This window comes from Protopterus annectens, chromosome 1.part1 (genome assembly GCF_019279795.1).
Source record: "Protopterus annectens isolate FY-2018-M chromosome 1.part1, PAN1.0, whole genome shotgun sequence".
NCBI classification, from domain to species: Eukaryota; Metazoa; Chordata; order Ceratodontiformes; family Protopteridae; genus Protopterus; species Protopterus annectens.
Genome location: NC_056726.1, coordinates 235155601 through 235175743, shown reverse-complemented (window position 1 = coordinate 235175743; position 20143 = coordinate 235155601). Strand labels below are relative to the sequence as shown.

At 44.9% G+C, this 20143-nt stretch overlaps 1 protein-coding gene across 1 annotated transcript in view; it reads left to right on the top strand.

Annotated features, from left to right (window-relative positions):
• LOC122813235 (intraflagellar transport associated protein) overlaps positions 1-20143 on the top strand; it is a 431576-nt gene that overhangs the window by 265485 nt on the left and 145948 nt on the right. The window contains exon 5 of the mRNA XM_044085449.1: positions 7035-7101. Coding sequence (XP_043941384.1) covers positions 7035-7101 — 67 coding nt within the window. The remainder of the gene's footprint in view (positions 1-7034; positions 7102-20143) is intronic.

Below are 20143 nucleotides of genomic sequence, written 5' to 3'. Positions count from 1 at the left end.
TAAATATATATATATATATATATATATATATATATATATATATATATATATCTATATATATATATATATATATATATATATATATATATATTTATATATATATATATATATATATATATATATATATATATTTATATATATGTATATATATATATATTTATATATATGTGTATATATATATATTTATATATGTGTATATATATATATATATATATATATATATATATATTTTTATCTATATATATTTATATATATATATATATATATATATATTTATATATATATATTTATTTATATATATATATATATATTTATATATCTATGTATATATATTTATATATATATTTATAAATAAATATATATATCTATATTTATTGATATATATAAATATATATATAAATATATATATAAATATATATATATATAAATATATATATATAAATATAAATATATTTATATATGTTGATGAACATACTGACTGTGTCCATTGTTTGGGTGAGGTGCACCTACAAGAAAGTTGTTCAATATGCCACTCATTTAGTGCTAGAGTGTTGCATGAGAGAAAGAGAAAACTTATGGATAGAGGTCTTTTAAAATCCTGCTTCCAAAAGGCACTGGATAAGCATGACAAACCCTCCAAGACATCTCCTAGTTCTTTGGAGCCAAGAAAAAGCCCATTGACTCCAAAAACCAGATCGAGTAAAGCTTCAACATCGGCTCCACAGCCATTGGAGCCGACTGTTGTTTTGGTTAGTAGCTGATATCTCCTACATTGAAATCACCCATCTTACAGTCGGTGGCTTCATCCACACATTCTTCTCAGGCCTCAAGTAGACTCTCTGATTTGGATGTGGACTGTGTGGTGAAGAGGCTTTTGTAGATACTGGTGCTTGTAAAAATTTTATCGGCACCAACCCCTGGGACTTCGGAGTCGATGCAAGTTCTCCCACCATCTTCTGTTCCTCCTCCATTCTGCCTTCAGGTTTCAGAGCCAGAGAGCTCTAAACTGATGATCGTGGAGCCCTCGGGGCCGACACCTACCTTAGGTTTGTCAGCCCCAATTGCCCTGATATCTTTAGTGCCAAACGAGGGATCTCGGAGTCAATGCTCTCCGGTCGGGTCCAGGGAGGATAGTCGGACTGACTTGTTGGTTCTGACTTTGCCTCTCGGGGCTTTGGCTTGAGTAAGCTCGTCTCCGACCTCAGGCTCAGAGCCATCTGTTCTGGTGCTGGGAGAGTCCCTTGTATCCTCAGGTCTGGGGGATTCCTCGTATTTGGACCGAGGGGCCTTCGAGGCCATGAGGAGGGTATTGTCCATGCTGACAACCACACTGTCAGTACCAGCAGCTCCCTCCCTTAAAGGACCAGTGTCTACCTTTACAACACATGCTCCATTAAAGCGTAGAGACACTGAGCCTCAGGAAAGCCCATTGGGTGAACCATGCTCTTCTGAGACCTCTCCAGAAGCTCCCACTGATGAATCCGTCACTTTGTATATTGACTTAGATGAGTCAGAAGGGTCCCCATGGTCCCCCTCAGAGGATATCTCATTTGCAGATATCCTAGAAATTCTTAAACATAGGGGTGACTGAAAATCCCTTAACCCTACTGATGATGAGTCAGTCCTCCTGAAGGCTTTTGGGTCTTAACCCTCCACCTCTTGGGTGTCTCCACACTTCGATGATTTGATTGAGTTACTCTCTTGGAGGACATGGGAGTCCCCGGATACCACAGAGCCTGTTCCCAGGAGGCCTAATAAATTTATAACTTGCCCTCAAGACAAAACCTTTCTAACTAAAGGAGTGCCCGTTGATGCCATGATGGTGGCAGCGGCCACCAAGAAGGAACTGTCAGAAATTTCTACGTCTGTTCATCCTCCTAATAGAGTCCAGGATCATGGACAGGTATGGAAAGTGTATGTTTAGTTCAGCGGCTTTTGCCCTTCGATCACTGAACTGTCTCACACATTTCACTAGGTTACAAAGGGATCTCCTGAAGGAACTAGGAGATACCCTGCAGGGTTCAGTAGCTGCGGGGGTTTCTGACAAGGTAACTTCCCAGCTTTCTACTCTTAATTCTATTGTGAACTCTTCTGTGCGTCTGGTGTCATATGCAGCTGATGGAACGAGTAGAGCAGCAGGTACAGGAATTGCCCTTAGGAGACATTCCTCGATGCGCCTGTGTTCCTTTGCGGAACCCTTTAAGTCTTGCTTTATTAACACCCCTTTTGACAGCCCATCCCTTTTTGGACTGAAAGTGAAGGAAACACTTACCAGGAGTGAAAAAGACGGAAGCACTTTATCTGCCATCAGAATACGTTTTTCTACCCCGATTAGACCCTACCCCAAAGGGAGGGGGGTGGAATGATGCGGTTCCATAAATCTCAAGGATCTTTCCAGGATACTCGTGGTGAACTCTCCTCTAGAGGCAGAGGAGAGGGAAATAATGGAAGATGCTGTCCATGTGGCAGAGGGGGTCCGCAGAATCAGGGCGACAGAGATCAGTTCTTTGGGAAGCCCTATCAGTGTTCCTGAGAGGAGGCCCAACTGTCCATCTCTGGAGGCAGTCAGGGGACGCCTTTCTTTGTACCCAGACGCCTAGCTAAAAATAACAAAAGACAGCTGGGTATAAAGTATCATATCCAGAGGATACTCAATTCCCTTTGCCTCACCGCCCCCTCTTGTGAAAAAAATCCCAGACGTTCCACCCAGTCACAGGGAACAAGCAGCCATAGAGGTCCAAAGGTTGATGGAAAAAAGAGTCATTCAACCAGTCCCAGCAGACCAGAGAGGATCCAGAACTTACTCAAGGTTCTTTTTAGTTCCAAAGAAAACAGGGGACTAGAGACCTATTCTAGACCTCAGTAGACTAAACAAGTCAGTAAAAAAGATAAAGTTCCAGGTGGTCATGCGACAGTCAATATTCCCCTTTCTGGGAAAGACAATTAGATGTGCTTGATAGATCTCCAGGATGCATACTACCACATAAATATGGACAGGCCATCCAGGGATCATCTACGCTTCCGGCTGGGAGCCAGTCATTATCAATTTTGCGCTCTGCCCTTTGGTCTCACTACAGTCCCCAGAGTGTTCAGCAAATGCATGGCAATAGTCACGGCTCAACTGAGACATTTGGAACTCCAGGTGTTTCCATACCTAGACGACTGGCTCCTCACTGCCACTACCAGGCATCAACATATACATGCAAGGGACACAACTTTAAATCTCTGCAATCAATTGGGGATTACCATAAACTCAAAAACATGTGCCTTGTCGCCATCGCAACAGACCGTTTTTATAGGAGCAGAACTAAATACAGTCACAGTGACCTGAAGCCTTCCTCCAGAAAGAGTTTGTCTTGTACAAAAACAAATCCTAGACCTGGTCCTATAGACAAAAGCCCCAGTCTCAATGTTATTCCAATGGCTAGGAATGATGGCGGCAGCGATCATAGCCATTCCTCTGGATTGGATACACGTGCAAGTACTACAGTGGCACCTGTTCTCTCAGTGGTCCTTTCAGGAACTTCCAGTGTCACACCAAATCATAATAACAAATACATACAAGAAGGACCTTTAGTGGTGGCTGACATCCCAACAAGTAACTACGCCGTCCATTTGTTCTACCCACTCCTATAGCCACGGTGACCATGATAGGGTGGGGCATTATCAGGGAAGAACAGCCCAAGGCATGTGGAAGAAGCATGAGGCTCATCTGCATATAAAAATCCTGGAGATGAGAGTGGTACTCCTAGCATTACAGTCCTTTCAGGACTCTCTCCCTCTAGGAACAATTGCAATTTAGACGGACAATATGTCAGTGATCTGGTACATAAACAAACAAGGAGGAACCAAATCTTATCCCCTGTGTCGAGAGGCCCTGAGAGTATGGCAGTGGGCAACCTTCACCCAGCGCTTTCTGATAGCAATGCATATCCCGGGGAAATCCAGTGTGATAGCAGACAAGCTAAGCAGGGCAATTTTTTTGCCTCACAAGTGGTCCCTAAAGAAACAAGTAGCGGAAAGGATTTTTTGCAGATGGGGCCAGCCTTGCTGTGATCTCTTTGCAACCCCAACAAACATAAAATGCAGTGGCTACTTCACCCTAATCCCCCTGCCGGGGGATGCCCCAAGGGATGCACTGGTGCACAACTGGCCTCTGGGTCTCCTTTATGCTTTTCCCCCTTTCCCTCTAATACCCAAAGTATTACAGAAAGCAAAGACTCTAGGAAGGACTATAATATTAATAGCCCCTTACTGACCTCATCAGATTTGGTTTCCCTTCCTTCAGCCTCATCTATTGGAAGAACCTTGGATCCTGGACCCGGTTCCGGATCTTCTGACCCATTCATTGGGGGCTCTTCATCCTTCTCTTCACTCCCTGATCCCAGGATTCACATTCTCTCAGCTGAGGCATGGCATATTTTAACATCCTCTCATAAATCATGTACCAGAAAATTATATCTTAGCAAATCGAAGAGATTTTCTGTATGGACATCTCAGAATGCTGTTGATCCATACCTATCTTTAATTTCACCTATTCTGGAATATCTGACTAAACTTTTCAATGACGATGCTGCTGCAGCTACCATTAGAGTTCAATTAGCAGCAATCTTGAACTTTTATCTTGGTATCCAAGGTTCTAATGTTATGTCACATCAACTCTCTAAAGACTTTCTCAAGTGTACTATTCATTTGTGACCACCTGTCAAAACTCCAGCCATGCCATGGAATCTAAATTTTGTTCTTTCCCAAATTATATTATCTCCTTTCAAACCAGCCTCATCCTGTGATTTGAAATATCTGTCATGGAAGACCATATTTTTAATAGCTATCACTTTTGCTCGGAGGATTTCTGAGTTACAGGCCTTGACCATCAAACCTCCTTATCTGATTTTCCATAATGACAGTCTCTCAATCAGAACTGATCCATCATTTTTACCCAAAGTTTGTTCAGAGACAAATCTCAACCAATCTATTGAACTGCCTGTTTTCTTCCCTAAATACACAAATAAGATGGAACACATGCTGCACAGACTTGGTGTTCATAGGCAACTTGATTTTATTTGGACAGGACCAAACAATTCAGAAAAACAGAACAGCTCTTTGTCTCTTTTTCAGAATCAAAAAAAAAAGGTGCTCCAGTGACAAAAGTCACCTTGTCAAGAAGGTTATCAGATTGTATTTCTATCACTTATAGTTCAGTGAATGCTCCATTACAACAAAAAAGTAAAGGCCCACTCTACTAAAGCTGTATCTACCTCGTCAGCCTTCTCTGCTAAGTTACCATTAGATACTATTTGTGCAGCAGCTACCTGGTCAAGGCCTCATACCTTCATCACTCATTACAAAGTAGACAAGACCTCCAGGGACAGAGCTTCCTTTGGTTCCACTGTTCTGAAGTACATTCTCCCATGAGCCACCCGAGAAAGATGGTGCTTGGGATGCTACCCATCAGTAAGAATGAACGGCGAGATAGAACAACTTCACATAAAGAAGTTATGTACTCACCATAATGTTTCATGTGAGTTGTTCATCTCACCTTCATTCTTACATCCCAACCTCCAGCCCCTATCCAGTCTACTTGAGGTCTGAGACTTCTTTATTTATGGTGTATTGTTTCTTATCCAGTTCTTGGGGTGGCATATTAATAGTCATAGATAGCCATTTGGCAGCAAACAAGATCTGAGGGAAGATCAAGGTGTGTCATGGGATAGGGAGTTGGCCTCGAGCTGGTTGAAGACCTCAAGCTTTTGCAGTTGGCCAAGTCAGCTCCGAGGATCGGCTCCGAACCCATCAGTAAGAATGAAGGCGAGACGAGCAACTCACATGGAACGTTATGGTGAGTACATAACTTCTTTTTTTATAAGAGGCAGACCAAAAATATGAGGCAAAAATCTTGACATTCTGCAAAATCTGTACAGTTGAGAGGTATGAATGTCTCTCTTTGTCTCATAGCTGCTTTAAGGCAGTCCTGTAAGTCCAGTGGGCAAAACTCCCCAGCTGCACAGCTCTAATTAGACTTGCAAGTATACCTACGCTTACCAGAGCATGACAGATGGAGAAAGAGAGGGACTATCCATGATTGAGAAGTATAGTGCCATAATTTATGCTGTGCATTGAGGTGATTCTGACTGTAGCTAGGCAGTACTTCTCCAATTTTGGCTGCTTCTTTGCCTGTGAGGTGACACAGTACATTCCTAAAGTCAGTTTCCTCTGCAATGTATAGATTGTCTGAATGTATCCCAGCTATGCATACTGCTTAGATGGCACTGCATCTGGCTGCCTACTTTCACCTTGCAGGGAAAGATTTCACAAGATGATTACACGTAACCATTTCAGGGTGAGCTCAGTCTTTTTGTTGGTTGACCTTGGCCACCAGGTGCTCATTGTCAGATACTATCTCCAGACCTTCTCCGGGAATGGGTCACAGTAACCCTACTTTGGGTAGGATCCTCTAGGACTGACCTTCAGTTGTCATGAGGGTTTTTCTTAACCATTCTTTGCATGTCCTGTCACCCCAGCCTTGTTTGCCTTGGGAGGCCCTTCCCAGGAACACAATGCTTCAGAAAGTTTAGATCTGAGTATCAGTATGTGCACAAGCCCCTGCACCATCACTGGTAAAGATTAGTTTAATGTAATATATTTGTTAACCAGGTAAATGAACTGATCCTTATCAAACATGTACAGCCATCACCCAAGCCACAAGCAGAAAATACTTGGACGTTTTAGAGATAAATTTTGTTTAATTTTTGGGAGAGGTGCATTGCTTTAAATAACAATAAAAAACATATTTGAAAAAAAATCATCACACAGATGCTAACAGCCTGTTTTCATATAAAAAATGCAGGAAGGCACAACCAGTATCCTGCTTCAAGATAGGCATTTGTGCTTAGATTGCCACTTGATATTGTAATTTCATTAGTAGTCTTTTTTGTATTAGATACATTTGTCTTTTATCAGGATGAACAAGAAATATTTTTCTGTTTTCTTCCTTTCCTTTTAAGTAATTTAATGACTTGTGGTTCTTCATACAGATGGATAATTACCTACAAAGTGAAGATCCAGTACATGATGAAGATATAAACAAAGGTATAGCCAGTGGTAAGTTATTATTGGCATCTTAATTGTGTGTTTTGGATTCAATTAGGCCTGAAAACAGAAGATGTGAAGTTGTTAAATCTCGCCGTTTATTCTCACTGATGGGGTTCAGAGCTGATCCTCGACTCAAACACGGCCGTTAGCAAGGTTTACCAGTAGCTCGAGACCAAGCCCCATATCCCATGATGCACTGCTGGAATTACCCCAAATCTAGTTTGCTGCGGCACAGATCTCGGTGTTCCAGATAGCTCAGACCAATTTTATTGGAAAGATTCGTCTATTTGCAAGTTTTAAAAACTTTTTCTTGACTTTCATTCTTGTTAGGACAGTGTGTATGTATATATATATATATATATATATATATATATATATATATATATATATATATATATATACATATATAGATTTAGATAGTGCCCTGTGTTGGCTTTGTTTTTTTTTTATAGATGTGTTTCTAGTTAGCAGTTGGCCTAGTAGTTGGCCTTGTATTTAATTAAATTCTTAGTCAGTAATTATTTAAATAGTTGCTTTGAGTGTGTTTTTTTCCATTTGTTTAAATTTGTTAAAATTTAAAAGGACGTCTGATGAGAAAGAGAAGCCACATCCTAAATCTGGCTTCAAAAAACGTCCAAATTGTGGACAAAAAATGTCAGTCACTGATGGGCACGTTCAATGTGTTTATTGTCTGGGGGCATTACACCTCCAAGACTCTTGTAGCATCTGTCACTCCTTCTCTTCCAGGGTACTTTTGAAGAGGAGGAGGAAATTGATGGATAGGGGTTTACTTCAGCACCCTTTCTTGGAAGCACTGGGTGACCAGGATGGTGCTAGTAAATCCTCTAAGTCATCCAAGTCTTCAGGTTACTCCCAGTTATTGAAACAGGCTAAAAAAATGAAGGATGTAGGGTCATTGGTTTCACTGCCTTCGGAACCGAGTGCCCCTTCTGTTCAGAGCCAGCTCACAGCTTTGGAGCCGGTTTCTGAGATTCCCTCATCTCCTCTGCTCCAGTCAGCAATTTCGGTGCACTCCTTGAAGTCTTCTATCAGCCTCTCAGATCTGGATATGGACCAGTTGGTGCAGAAGCTTCTACGGGCACCAGGCCTTGCCAAATTGTTGTCGGCTCCGATGCCTTCGTCAGAACCGAAGACAATTAACCTGGACTTGCCTGCTCTTCCTCCGAGCCATGCTGGTCTTTCGGAGCCAGAGGAGGCCGACCTGATGGTTGTTGAGCCTGTGGAGCCGAGACCTGCTCCGGTGTTATCGGTTCCATCTACTCGGACGTCCTCGGTGCCGACCAGGGACTCTAGGAGCCGACACTCTCCTGTCAGGTCTGGAGAGGATAGTCGTACTGATTTGTCAGTGCCGACTCTTCCTCTCAGGGCTTCGGCTTGGATGAGCTCGGCTCCTACCTTGGGCTTGGAGCCCATGGCCTCGGTGCTGGAGGATCAGACGGTCCCTTCGGATCCGTCTACCCCTTCTCGTTAGAGACATGGTGCGTTCGATGCCATGAAGAGAGTCCTGTCTCCAAAGACATCATCAGCATCAGGTCTGGCTCCCTCCTCCCCTCAAGTGCCTGTGTCTGCTCCTGCTTCTACCGGTCAACCCAAGCGTAGAGACCCTGAGCCTCAAGTAGCCCCACAGGGCACCCCCTGCTCTTCTGAGACCTCCCCAGAAGCCACCACTGTGGAGGTACCCAGGAAGAGACTGTGCAAGAGGAGGCACTTGGACTCCCCCACAGGAGTCTTTGACATCTGACATTGACTTGAATGAACCAGAAGGGTCCCCTCGATCCCCCTTTGACATGTACAGACAGCTCAGATTTTATCTTGATAGAAAAAGAAGTTATGTACTCACCATAACGTTTCATGTGAGTTGTTTATCTTGCCTTTATTCTCAATGATGGTTTTGGAGCTGATCCTCTGCTCCGACACAGCCATTAGCAAAGCTCAAGGTTTACCAGTAGCTCGAGACCAAGCCCCTTATCCCATGATGCACTGCTGGAATTACCTCAGATCTTGTTTGCTGCATGTATATATAACCCTGTAAAGTGGTGCACTCCCCAAGAAAGAAGAAGAAGAAGAAGTATTGAATAATCAGGACGATACTAGTCTCTAGTTCAACTGTCAGCCAGCAGGAGGATGGAGGGAGGGACTTGAGAATAAAGGCAAGATAAACAACTCACATGGAACGTTATGGTGAGTACATAACTTCTTTATGTGAAGTTGTTAAATCTCGCCATTTATACTCACTGATGGGTAGTGTCCCTAGCACCCACAATCCTGGGTGGCTCACGGGAGTACATTTTTACAGGACCATAGAACCAAAAGAAGACCTGTCCCTGGAAGCCTTATTCACTTTGTAATGAGTGATAAAAGTATGAGGCTTAGACCAAGTGGCTGCAGCACAAATGTTATCAAGGGCAATTTGGCTTGAAAAGCAGAAGATGTAGAAACGGCTCTGGTTGAATTCAATTAGGCTTGAACAAATGAGATACAATCCGATAACCATTTTGAAAAGGTTGTTTTAGCCACTGGTCTACCTTTTTCTGGTCTCTGAAAAGGATACAAAAAGTTGATCTGATTTCCTAATATCCTTAGTTCTATCAAGATAAAATCTGAGCTGTCTGTGCACGTCAAGTTTGTGCAGCATGTATTCTAATTTGTTGGCATGGTTGGGAAAAAAGAAACCATGAACAAGTGAACAGTACCAATAAAGCAAAAAAAATCCACGACTTGAAAGGTGGCTCTGGAAATCCAGAAATAAAAAGATCTTGAAAAAGCTCAGCACCAAGCTGAGTGAAAGCGCTTGATGAGATTGTTGCTTTGATCGTTTCATTAAAGCAAGTAATTTTTATTCAACTTGGAGCCTTTCATTTTCTGCTTCAGCGGAAGAAGGAACATTAGCATTTTTTCCTGCCTTTTTTATTTCTGGATTTCCAGAGCCACCTTTCAAGTCGTGATTTTTTTGCATGGTTGGGAAAAAAGACTGGCAACTCAATGACCTGATTGATAGTAGACTCAGAACAGACTTTAGGCAAAAAGGAGGGGTTTGTTCTGAGAGATACTCTATCAGCATGGAAAATCATATAAGGAGGTCTGATAGATAATGCTTGAAGTTCTGACACTCTGCGGGCAGAAGTAATGGCCACTAGAAAAATAGTTTTCCAGGACAAAAAATTGAGATCACAAGAAGATGCTGGTTCGAAGGGGTGGGGGGTTATTTGAGATGGCATAAATTTCAAATTCCAAGGAGAATAAGGGGTTTTGACACGAGGCCTCATGTGAAAAACACCCTTGAGAAAAACCTTGGATAACTTATGGGCCATAATATTTAACCCATCCAATCCAAGGTGGAAATTAGATATGGTGGTTAACTGAACCCGAACTGTGGCAGCTGCTGCTCCTTCCTTAAAAATTGTCAAAAACTCTAAAATGGATGACAAAGGAGCTCGGAAAAGGTAAATTTTTTGTATGCTGGCCCAAATGGAGAACCTTTTCCATTTACTGCAATATAGTTTTCTGGTGGATTGCTTATGAGAAAACAATAGAATTTGTCTTGTGTCATTTGAGAGTGAATGAAGCCTGGCTATTTGGGGAAGTGGATCAACCAAGCAGTCAGCTTCAGAGACTGCAGTAAAGGATGGGGGTCCCCTCACGGGTGTGTCAGGAAGTCTGGAATTGGGTCCAGGATCCATGGATCCTCCAGCAGATGATGGTGAAGAAAAGGAAACCAAATCTGTCGAGGCCAATGGGGGGGCTATAAGGATAACAGTCCTTCCCAGTAACTTTGCTTTCTGTAAAAACCTGGGTATCAATGGAATTGGAGGGAATGCATATAGGAGACCCAGAGGCCAATCGTGTACGAGTATGTCTCTCGGGGGATGTCCCAGAGGTGGTATTAGGGCAAAGTAGCCTCTGCATTTGGTATTGATGTGACTGGCAAAGAGGTCGCAGCAAGGCTGGCCCCATTTGCGAAAAATCATGTCTGCAACATGTTGGTTGAGAGACCACTCATGAGGCAACAAGATTGCCCTGCTCAGCTTGTCTAATATCATGCTGGATTTCCCTGGGATGTGCACTGCTAACAGAAAACGCTGGGATGACACAGCCCATTGCCATACTCTGAGAGCTTCTCAACAAAGGGGGTAAGACTTGGTTCCACCCTGTTTGTTCAAGTACCAGACCACTGACATGTTGTCTGTCTGAATTGCAATTGTCCCGAGAGGAAGAGAGTCCTGAAAGTACTGCAACGCCAGACGTACTGCTCTCAACTCCAGAACATAGATATGTAGATGTGACTCTTGATCCGTCCATGTGCCTTGGGCAGTCTTTCCCTGAAAATGCCCCCCCACCCTATCGAGGAAGCGTCCGTGGTCACAGTGGCTTCTGGGGGAGGAAAAAAGGGTCGTCCTATTGTGACATGAAGAGACGTCAACCACCATTGAAGGTCCCTTTTGCAAGAGTTTGTGATGAGAATCATATGGATGTGAAGTTGTTCTATCTCGCCGTTTTGTTCTTACACGTGGGTCAGAGCCGATCCCTCGGCTCCGAATCGGCCTCTTTCAAACTGAAACTCTCAGAGAAGGTCGAGACCCAGTGCATATCCCATGATGCTCTACTGTGAATCCCCAGATCTAGTTTGCCGCTGCAACGGATCAACAGCTCGTCGGAGGAAGCTCGGGCCAGTGATTTAAAATTTCTTATATTATTAGGATTTTTGTCTTTAAAATTAGTATTACTTACTTACATTTCAACCTTCTTGATAGTATTAAGGTTTTTTGCCTGTTAGTATAACTTGTTCAGTATTTCTAAAAAGTTTTTCTTCAGGGCTTTAGGCCTCTCTTTCTTGGGCGTGACAGGGCTCTGTCAACCTTTGTGTTTATGTGTTATCTTCCTATATAATCTTGTGTGCTTTATATATCTAGTGTGAGTAGTTAATATTAGATAGTTAGTGTTTATAAATATATACACACACGTATATATATATATATATATATATATATATATATATATATATATATATATATAAAATATTCTGTAGGAACTTAGTTAATACTACTGTGTTGTAGTTAAAAAGTAACTATTTTTCTTAGACCAAAATTCAGGGACTTGAATTATTTAAAATGTCAGAGAAACAAAAGTCAGGGTTTAAAAGGTGTGAGTGTGGTCAGAAGATGTCTGTCACAGACAACCACTCCACCTGCATCTACTGTTTAGGTTTTGTGCACCTACAAGAGGTGTGCTCTATCTGCCACTCCTTTAGCGCCAGAGTTCTCTTGGAAAGGCGGAGAAAGCTGGTAGATAGGGGACTCCTGAAGCCTGATTTTCAGGCTACCTTAGACAAGGCTGACCTCTCTTCCAAGGCTTCGAAGGGGTTGAAGTCTTCCAAGGGATCCTCGGAGCCCAAGTCATTGGCTCCAAGTTCCTCTGGTATGGTTCATGCATCGGCTCCACAGGCCTTGGAGCCATGTATCGATCCTCTACCTCGGAGCCCAGTTGTGGAACCGATATTGGAGATGACTCAGTCTCCAATTCTTCAATCAGTTCCATCTTTGGCTCCTTCGACCCATCCCTCAACGCATTCTTCGAGGCTTAACAATGTGGATCTGGACCGAGTGGTCAAGAGGCTATTAGAGAACCTGGCCCTGGCCAAAATGCTGTCTGCTTCGAGCCACTCAGCTTCGAAGCCTGAAACCCCAGCCATAACATCTCCACCTCCTTCTCCGAAACCAATCGTGCTTTCGGAGCCAGGGTAGGCGGAACCGATGGTGGTAGAGCCTTCGGAGCCGAGGTTCGATCCACCTCCCTTGGCTCCATTGACCTTGATCTCCTCGGTTCCAACCGGGGAATCTCGGGGCCAACAGTCCCTCACTGGCTCCGAGGGGGAGAGTCAAACCGATACCTCGGTTCCGACCCTTCCACTCAGGGCTTCGGCACAGGTGGCCTCGGCCCCATCCTCTGGACTGGAGTGGGGGTCTCGGCTCGGGGAGAGCTGCCGGCCTCTTCGGAGCCGACGGACTTCTCGGACCAAGATTCTGGTGCTTTCGATGCCCTGAGGAAGGTCATGTCTGCTAAGACCACTACCTCCTCAGATCTGTCTTCCCCTCACCCTAAAGGGCCTCGTTCTACCTCTTCCCCACAGATCCCCACCAAGCGTCAAGATTCAGGGCCTCAGGTATCCCCATTGGGTGGCCCCTCCTCTCTGGGAACTTCACCGGATGCTCCCACCTTGAAGTACCTAGGAAGAGATTGTGCAAGAGGAGGCACTTGGATTCCCCACAGGAATCCTTGACATCAGATACCAACTTGGAGGAATCAGAAGGGTCCCCACGATCCCCCTCAGAAGATGTCTCATTTGCAGACATATCGGAAATCTTAAGGCAGAGGGGGGATTGGCAGTCCCTTGCCCTACTGAGGATGAGTCGGTCCTCCTGAAGGCCTTTGGATCTCAACCATCCACCTCCTGGGTTACTCCACCCTTCAATGAACTGATGGAGCTGGTTGCTCGAAGGGTGTAGGAGTCCCCTGATTCTGTGGAACCGGTCCCTTGGAGGCCCAACAAGTTCATTACTTCCCCTACTGATAAGGCCTTTCTAACAAAAGGAGTCCCAGTTGATGCCATGGTGGTGGCGCCGGCCACCAAGAAAGATGTCTGAAACCTCTTCTGCTGTCCATCCTCCTAATAGAGATTCTAGGACTATGGACAGATATGGGAAATGCATATTTAGTTCTGCGGCATTCTCCATGAGATTGCTCAGCTACCTGACACATTTTACCCATCTTCAACAAGATCTCCTCAAAGAGCTGGGAGATACTCTCCAGGGTAACACAGCTGATGCAGTTTCTGAGAAGGTGACTGCACAACACAACACCCTCAATTCCATAGTAAATTCATCCATGCGACTCATTTCTTATGCTGCCGATGGATCGAGTAGGGCGGCAGGCTCAGCGATAGCTCTTCGGAGACAGTCCTGGATGTGCCTTTGCTCCTTTGCGGAAGCCTGTAAATCTTCCTTTGTCAACACCCCATTTGATGGATCCACCTTGTTTGGACCCAAAGTTAAGGAGACACTTACTAGGTGTGAACAAGAAGGAAAGACTCTGTCTGCCGTCGGAGTCCGTTTTTCCACTCCAACTAGACCGTACCCCAAAGGGCAACGAAGTGGGAAAATGTGGTTCCTGAAACCCCAAGGAGCTTTCCAAAACACAACTACTGATACCCCCTCTCGAGGCAGAGGAGGGGGCAAAAACGGAAGACGCCATCCAAATGGCAGAGGCGGTCTGCAAAACCAGGGCGACAGGGAACAGTTCTCTGGGAAGCCCTATCAGTGTTCCTGAAAGGAAGCCCAGCTGTCCTACTCTGGAGGCAGTCGGGGGTTGCTTGGCTTTATACCCAAATGCCTGGCCAAGCATTACAATGGATTCTTGGGTAAAAAGCATCATTGCCAGAGGTTACTACATTCCCTTTACAAACCCCCCCCCCATGGGTACAAGGATCCCAGACATTCCACCCAGTCTGAGAGAACTAGCAGCCATAGAAATTCAAAACTTGCTAGACAAAAGAGTCATCCAGCCAATCCCGGCAGACCAAATAGGATCCAGAACTTACTCAAGGTTCTTTTTAGTTCCAAAGAAAACAGGGGACTGGTGGCCCATACTAGACCTCAGCAAGCTCAACACCTTCATCAAGAAGGAGAAGTTCCGGATGGTCACACCGCAATCAGTTCTCCCATTCTTAGCAACGGACGATTGGATGTGCTCTATAGATCACAAGGATGCTTGCTACCATATCAAAATGGACAGAGCATCCAGAGATCATTTGCGTTTCCGGCTGGGTGCCAGTCATTTCCATTTCAGACCCCTGCCCTTTGGTCTCACCACAGCCCCCAGGGTGTTCACCAAATGTTTGGCAGTGGTCACGGCTCACCTGATATGATTGGGATACTGGGTGTTTCCATATCTGGACGACTGGCTCCTCACCGCCACCTCCAGGCGTCAACTAATACAAGCAAGAGACTACACCATAAACCTTTGTTCCCAGTTGGGTATAACCCTAAATTTCAATAAATCTGCGTTATCATCCTCGCAGCATATTACATTTATAGGGGCAGAACTGGATGCTGTCAATGCAAGGATCACGCTGCCCCAGTCAAGAATCGTATCTCTAAAAAATCAGCTGTCCAGCCTCTTAGCCCGGAACAAAGCTCCTGCGTCCCAAATACTGCAGCTTTTAGGCACAATGGCAGCCGCACTGATAGCAGTTCCGTTAGGTCGAATGCACATGCGAATACTCCAGTGGTTACTCTTCACACAATGGTCTTATCAACATCTGCCCATGTCACACGAGATCCGACTAACGAATCTTTGCAAGAAGGATCTCAATTGGTGGTTGAACAGTGACCAAGTGATAATCGGATGTCCCTTTGTTCTTCCCCAACCCACAGCCACGGTGACCACGGATACTTCCCTGATAGGGTGGGGGTGGGGGGGGGCTATTTCAGGGAAAGACTGTCCAAGGCACTTGGTCAATCATGGAAACACATTTGCATATAAATGTCCTAGAGCTGAGAACTGTATTCCTAGCGTTGCAACACTTTCACAATTCTCTTCCTCTAGGTACAATTGCTATCCAGACAGACAACATGTCGGTAGTCTGGTATATCAACAAGCAAAGGGGAACCAGATCATACCCCTTATGCCGGGAGGCCCTAAGAATTTGTTAGTGGGCTGTATCCACCAAAAGCTTTCTGATAGCAACACACATCCCGGGGTCATCCAACTTGATAGCGGACAGACTGAGCAGAGCCATGCTGTTGCCTCACGAGCAGTCTCTCAAACAGAAGGTGGTGGAAGAGATCTTCCGCAGATGGGGCCAGCCGTGCTGCGACCTATTTGCATCACCAATGAATGCCAAATGCAGCAGCTACTTTGCCCTTTTATCCCCCACTGGGGAACAAACCCAGGGACGCACTCATACACGATTGGCCCCCGGGCCTCTTATATGCCTTTCCGCCAATACCCCTAATCCCCAGATTCATACAGAAAGCCAAAAGTCTGGGAAGGACTGTGATATTGACAGCCCCATCTTGGCCTCGACAGATTTGGTTCCCCTTCCTGCGGAAGTATCAAATGGAAGAACCATGGATCCTGGACCCAGTGCCGGAACTTCTGACTCATTTGTCGAGAGTTCTTCATCCCTCCCTCACCTCCCTAAAACTGACAGCTTGGCTGCTCCAATTCCCACTTTAGCCAGGTCTTGAGATTTGTCTTCTGCAGTCCAGCATATTATAGTTTCCTCTCATAAACTATCTACCAGAAAGCTATACAATAGCAAGTGGAAATGGTTTGTTTACTGGGCCTCTCAACATGACATTGATCCTTATGTTGCACCTGTTCATATCATCTTAGAGTTCTTATCTTCCTTGTTCCATAATGGCGCAGCAGCTGCCACCATTAGAGTCCAATTGGCAGCTATTTCCAATTTCCATGTGGGGTTTAATGGGTCTAGCATCATGTCGCATAGACTATGTAAAGCATTCTTAAAAGGAACCCACCATCTCAGACCACCTATCAGACATCCTGTCTCTCCCTAGAATTTGAATCTGGTTTTATCCCAATTGATGCTCGCCCCCTTCGAACCCGCTTCATCCTGTCACTTAAAGTTCCTGTCTTGGAAAACTATGTTCCTGGTAGCCATTACATCTGCACGTAGGGTCTCCGAACTTCAAGCCTTGTCCTCCAAACCCCCATATTTGATTTTACTTCCCGATAGAGTTTCCCTTAGGACAAATCTTACCTTTCTTCCCAAGGTCTGTTCAGAAGCTAACTTGAATCAGTCCATTGAGCTTCCAACCTTCTTCAGGCACCATACCAACAGACTTGAATATATGTTACACAAACTTGATGTACACAGACAACTGAGGTTCTTTCTAGATAGAACAAAAGATTTCAGACAATCGGATCAACTTTTTGTCTTTTACGCAGATAATAAGAAAGGTTTTGCAGTATCAAAAATCAAATTGTCTAAGTGGCTCTCTGACTGTATCAAATCCATTTATGCTTCCACTAGTCAGCCATTAGAATCTAACGTCAAAGCCCACTCGACACGAGCTGTTTCTATGTCATTAGCTCATGCAGCTCGATTACCCTTAGATACCATCTGTGCAGCTGCCACGTGGTCAAAACCTCACACATTTATCACTCATTACAAAGTGGATCGGACCTCCAGGGACAGGGCTTCATTTGGTTCCACTGTGCTCAGGAATGTTCTCCCGTGAGCCACCCAGGATCAGGGTGCTTGGGACACTACCCACGTGTAAGAACAAAATGGCGAGATAGAACAACTTCACATAAAGAAGTTATGTTCTTACCATAACGTTCCATGTGAGTTGTTCATCTCGCCATTTTGTTCTTACATTCCCGCCCACCTTCCCCCTCCAGTCAAACAGGATGGTTGCCTTGGTAGATGGGTCAAGTTGTCAGTCTGTATTGCATATTCTATGATTTCCTATCTACAATCTTTTAGCTACCTTCATAGGTAGACGCTGTAGTTTCACTTATTCCTGTAGGCTGTCTTGGTTGCAGCATACTAGATCTGGGGATTCACTGTAGAGCATCATGGGATATGCACTGGGTCTCAAGCTTCTCTGAGAGTTTCAGCTTGAAAATGGCCAATTTGCAGCCAAGGGATCGGCTCCGACCCACGTGTAAGAACAAAAAGGCGAGATGAACAAGTCACATGGAATGTTATGGTAAGAACATAACTTATTTTATATTGGCAATTTCTGGTAAGACCATTGAGCGAACAGAAGCCAGTGAAGAATTCGCATATGCATCCTTGCGAGTGGAATGGCTAGAATTGCTGCAGCCATCAAACCTAGTACCTTCAAGACCTCTGCGGCTGTAGTTCTGTTCTTCGACACCAATGTGTTGACGTGTTGGCAAAGAAGTGAGACTCTTTCGACTGGAAGATGTAGAGTGGTGGTTGAGGTATTTAACTCTGCTCCTATAAAGACGGTATTCTGCTTTGGCGACAAGGCAAACTTTTCTAAGTTGACTGTAATGCCTAAGTGGTTGCAGAGTGTCAGATTAGATTCTGTTGCCTAAGTCAATTGATGCCTGGTGGTGGTGGTAAGGAGCCAATTGTCTAGGTATGGAAACACCTGAAATCCTAGATGCCTCAGGTGAGCCGTGACCACTGCCATGCATTTGTTGAACACTCTGGGGGCTGTAGTGAGACCAAAGGACAGTGCTCGAAACTGGTAGTGATTGGCTCCCAGCAGGAAATGCAGGTGATCTCTGGAGTGTCTGTCCAACTTTATGTGGTAGTACACATCCTTGAGATCAATGGAACACATCCAATCGCCTTTCCCTAAAAAGGGAAGAATGGCCTGAAGCGTGACCATTCGGAACTTCTTTTTTTTTTACAAATTGGTTGAGTCTGCTGACGTTCAAGATAGGTCTCCAGTCCCTTGTTTTCTTTGGAACCAAAAAGAATCTTGAGTAAGTTCTGAATCCTGTTTGGTATTCTGGGACTGGCTGGATGACTCTTTTTTCTAGCAACTTGTGGAAATCTATATTTGCTTGTTCCCTGAGACTAGGTGGAACATCCGGGATTCTGTTGACAGGAGTTGGAGGGGAAGAGAACAGTATGAAATACCCTCTGGAATAATGCTCTGTACCCAGGTATCGGATGTTATGCTTAGCCAGGCTTCTGGGTACAAAGATAAGTGACCCCCGACTGCCTCCAGAGCCGGACAGCTGGGTCTCCTTTCAGGAGCACTGCTAGGGCTGACCAGAGAACTGGCCACTGTCGCCCTGCTGTTGTGGACCCCCCCTGCTGTGCGGGCGGCGTCTTCCATTATAACCCCTCCTCTGCCTCTAGAGGGGGTTTCACCACGTGTGTACTGAAAGTCTCCCTGGGCTTTTCGGAACCACATTTTTCCGCCCTTAGGGCCCTTGGGATAGGGCCAAGTAGGGGTAGAAAAACAGACTCCAATGGCAGATAGAGTCTTTCCTTCCTGCTCACACCTGGATAGTTTCCTTTACCTTGGGCCCAAACAGGGATGAGCCATCAAATGGGGTGTTGATAAAAGAAGACTTGAAGGGCTCCGCAAAGGAACAGAGATGCATCCAGGCTTGTCTGCGCAGAGCAATGTCTGAACTAGCAGCTCTACTCAAACCATCAGCTGCGTAAGATATGAGATGCATGGACGAGTTCACAATCGAGTTTAGGGTAGCGAGCTGGGTGTTTACTTTGTCGGCAACCCCTGCAGCTACTGTACCCTGGAGAGTATCTCCTAGCTCTTTCAGGAGATCTCTTTGTAGTCTGGTAAAATGGGTTAAATAGTTCAGTGATTGAAGGGAAAAAGTCACTGAACTAAACATGCATTTCCCATATCTATCCATGATCCTGGAATCTCTGTTAGGAGGAGGAATAGATGAGGATGTCTCAGATGTTTCCTTTTTGGTGGCTGCCGCCACAACCATGGCATCAACAGGCACTCCCTTATTCAAAAAAACTTTGTCCACAGGGGCAGATATGAACTTATTTGGCTTCCGAGGGACAGGTTCCATGGCCTTCGGAGACTCCCACGCCTTACGAGAGATCAGCTCCATGAGCTCATTGTAAGGCGGAGACATCCAAGAGATGAAAGGTTGAGACCCGAAAGCCTTCAAGAGCACTGACTCATCCTCAGTAGGGCTTTTGGACTGCCAACCACTCCTCTGATTAAGGATCTCTAATATCTCTGAAAAGGAGATATCCTCAGAGGGAATCGAGGGGACCCTTCTGACTCATCCAAGTCAGTGTCAGATGTCAAAGACTCCTGTGGGGAGTCCAAGTGCCTCTTCTTGCACAGACTCTTCCTGGGTACCTCCTCAGTGGGGGCTTCTGGGGAGGTCTCAGAAGAGCAGGGGGCGCCCTGAGGGGTAATTGAGGCTCAGAGTCTCTATGCTTGGGTTGTCCGGTAGAAGCAGGAGCGGACATAGGCACTTGAGGGGAGGAGGAAGCCAGACCTGATGCTGATGATGTCTTTGGAGACAG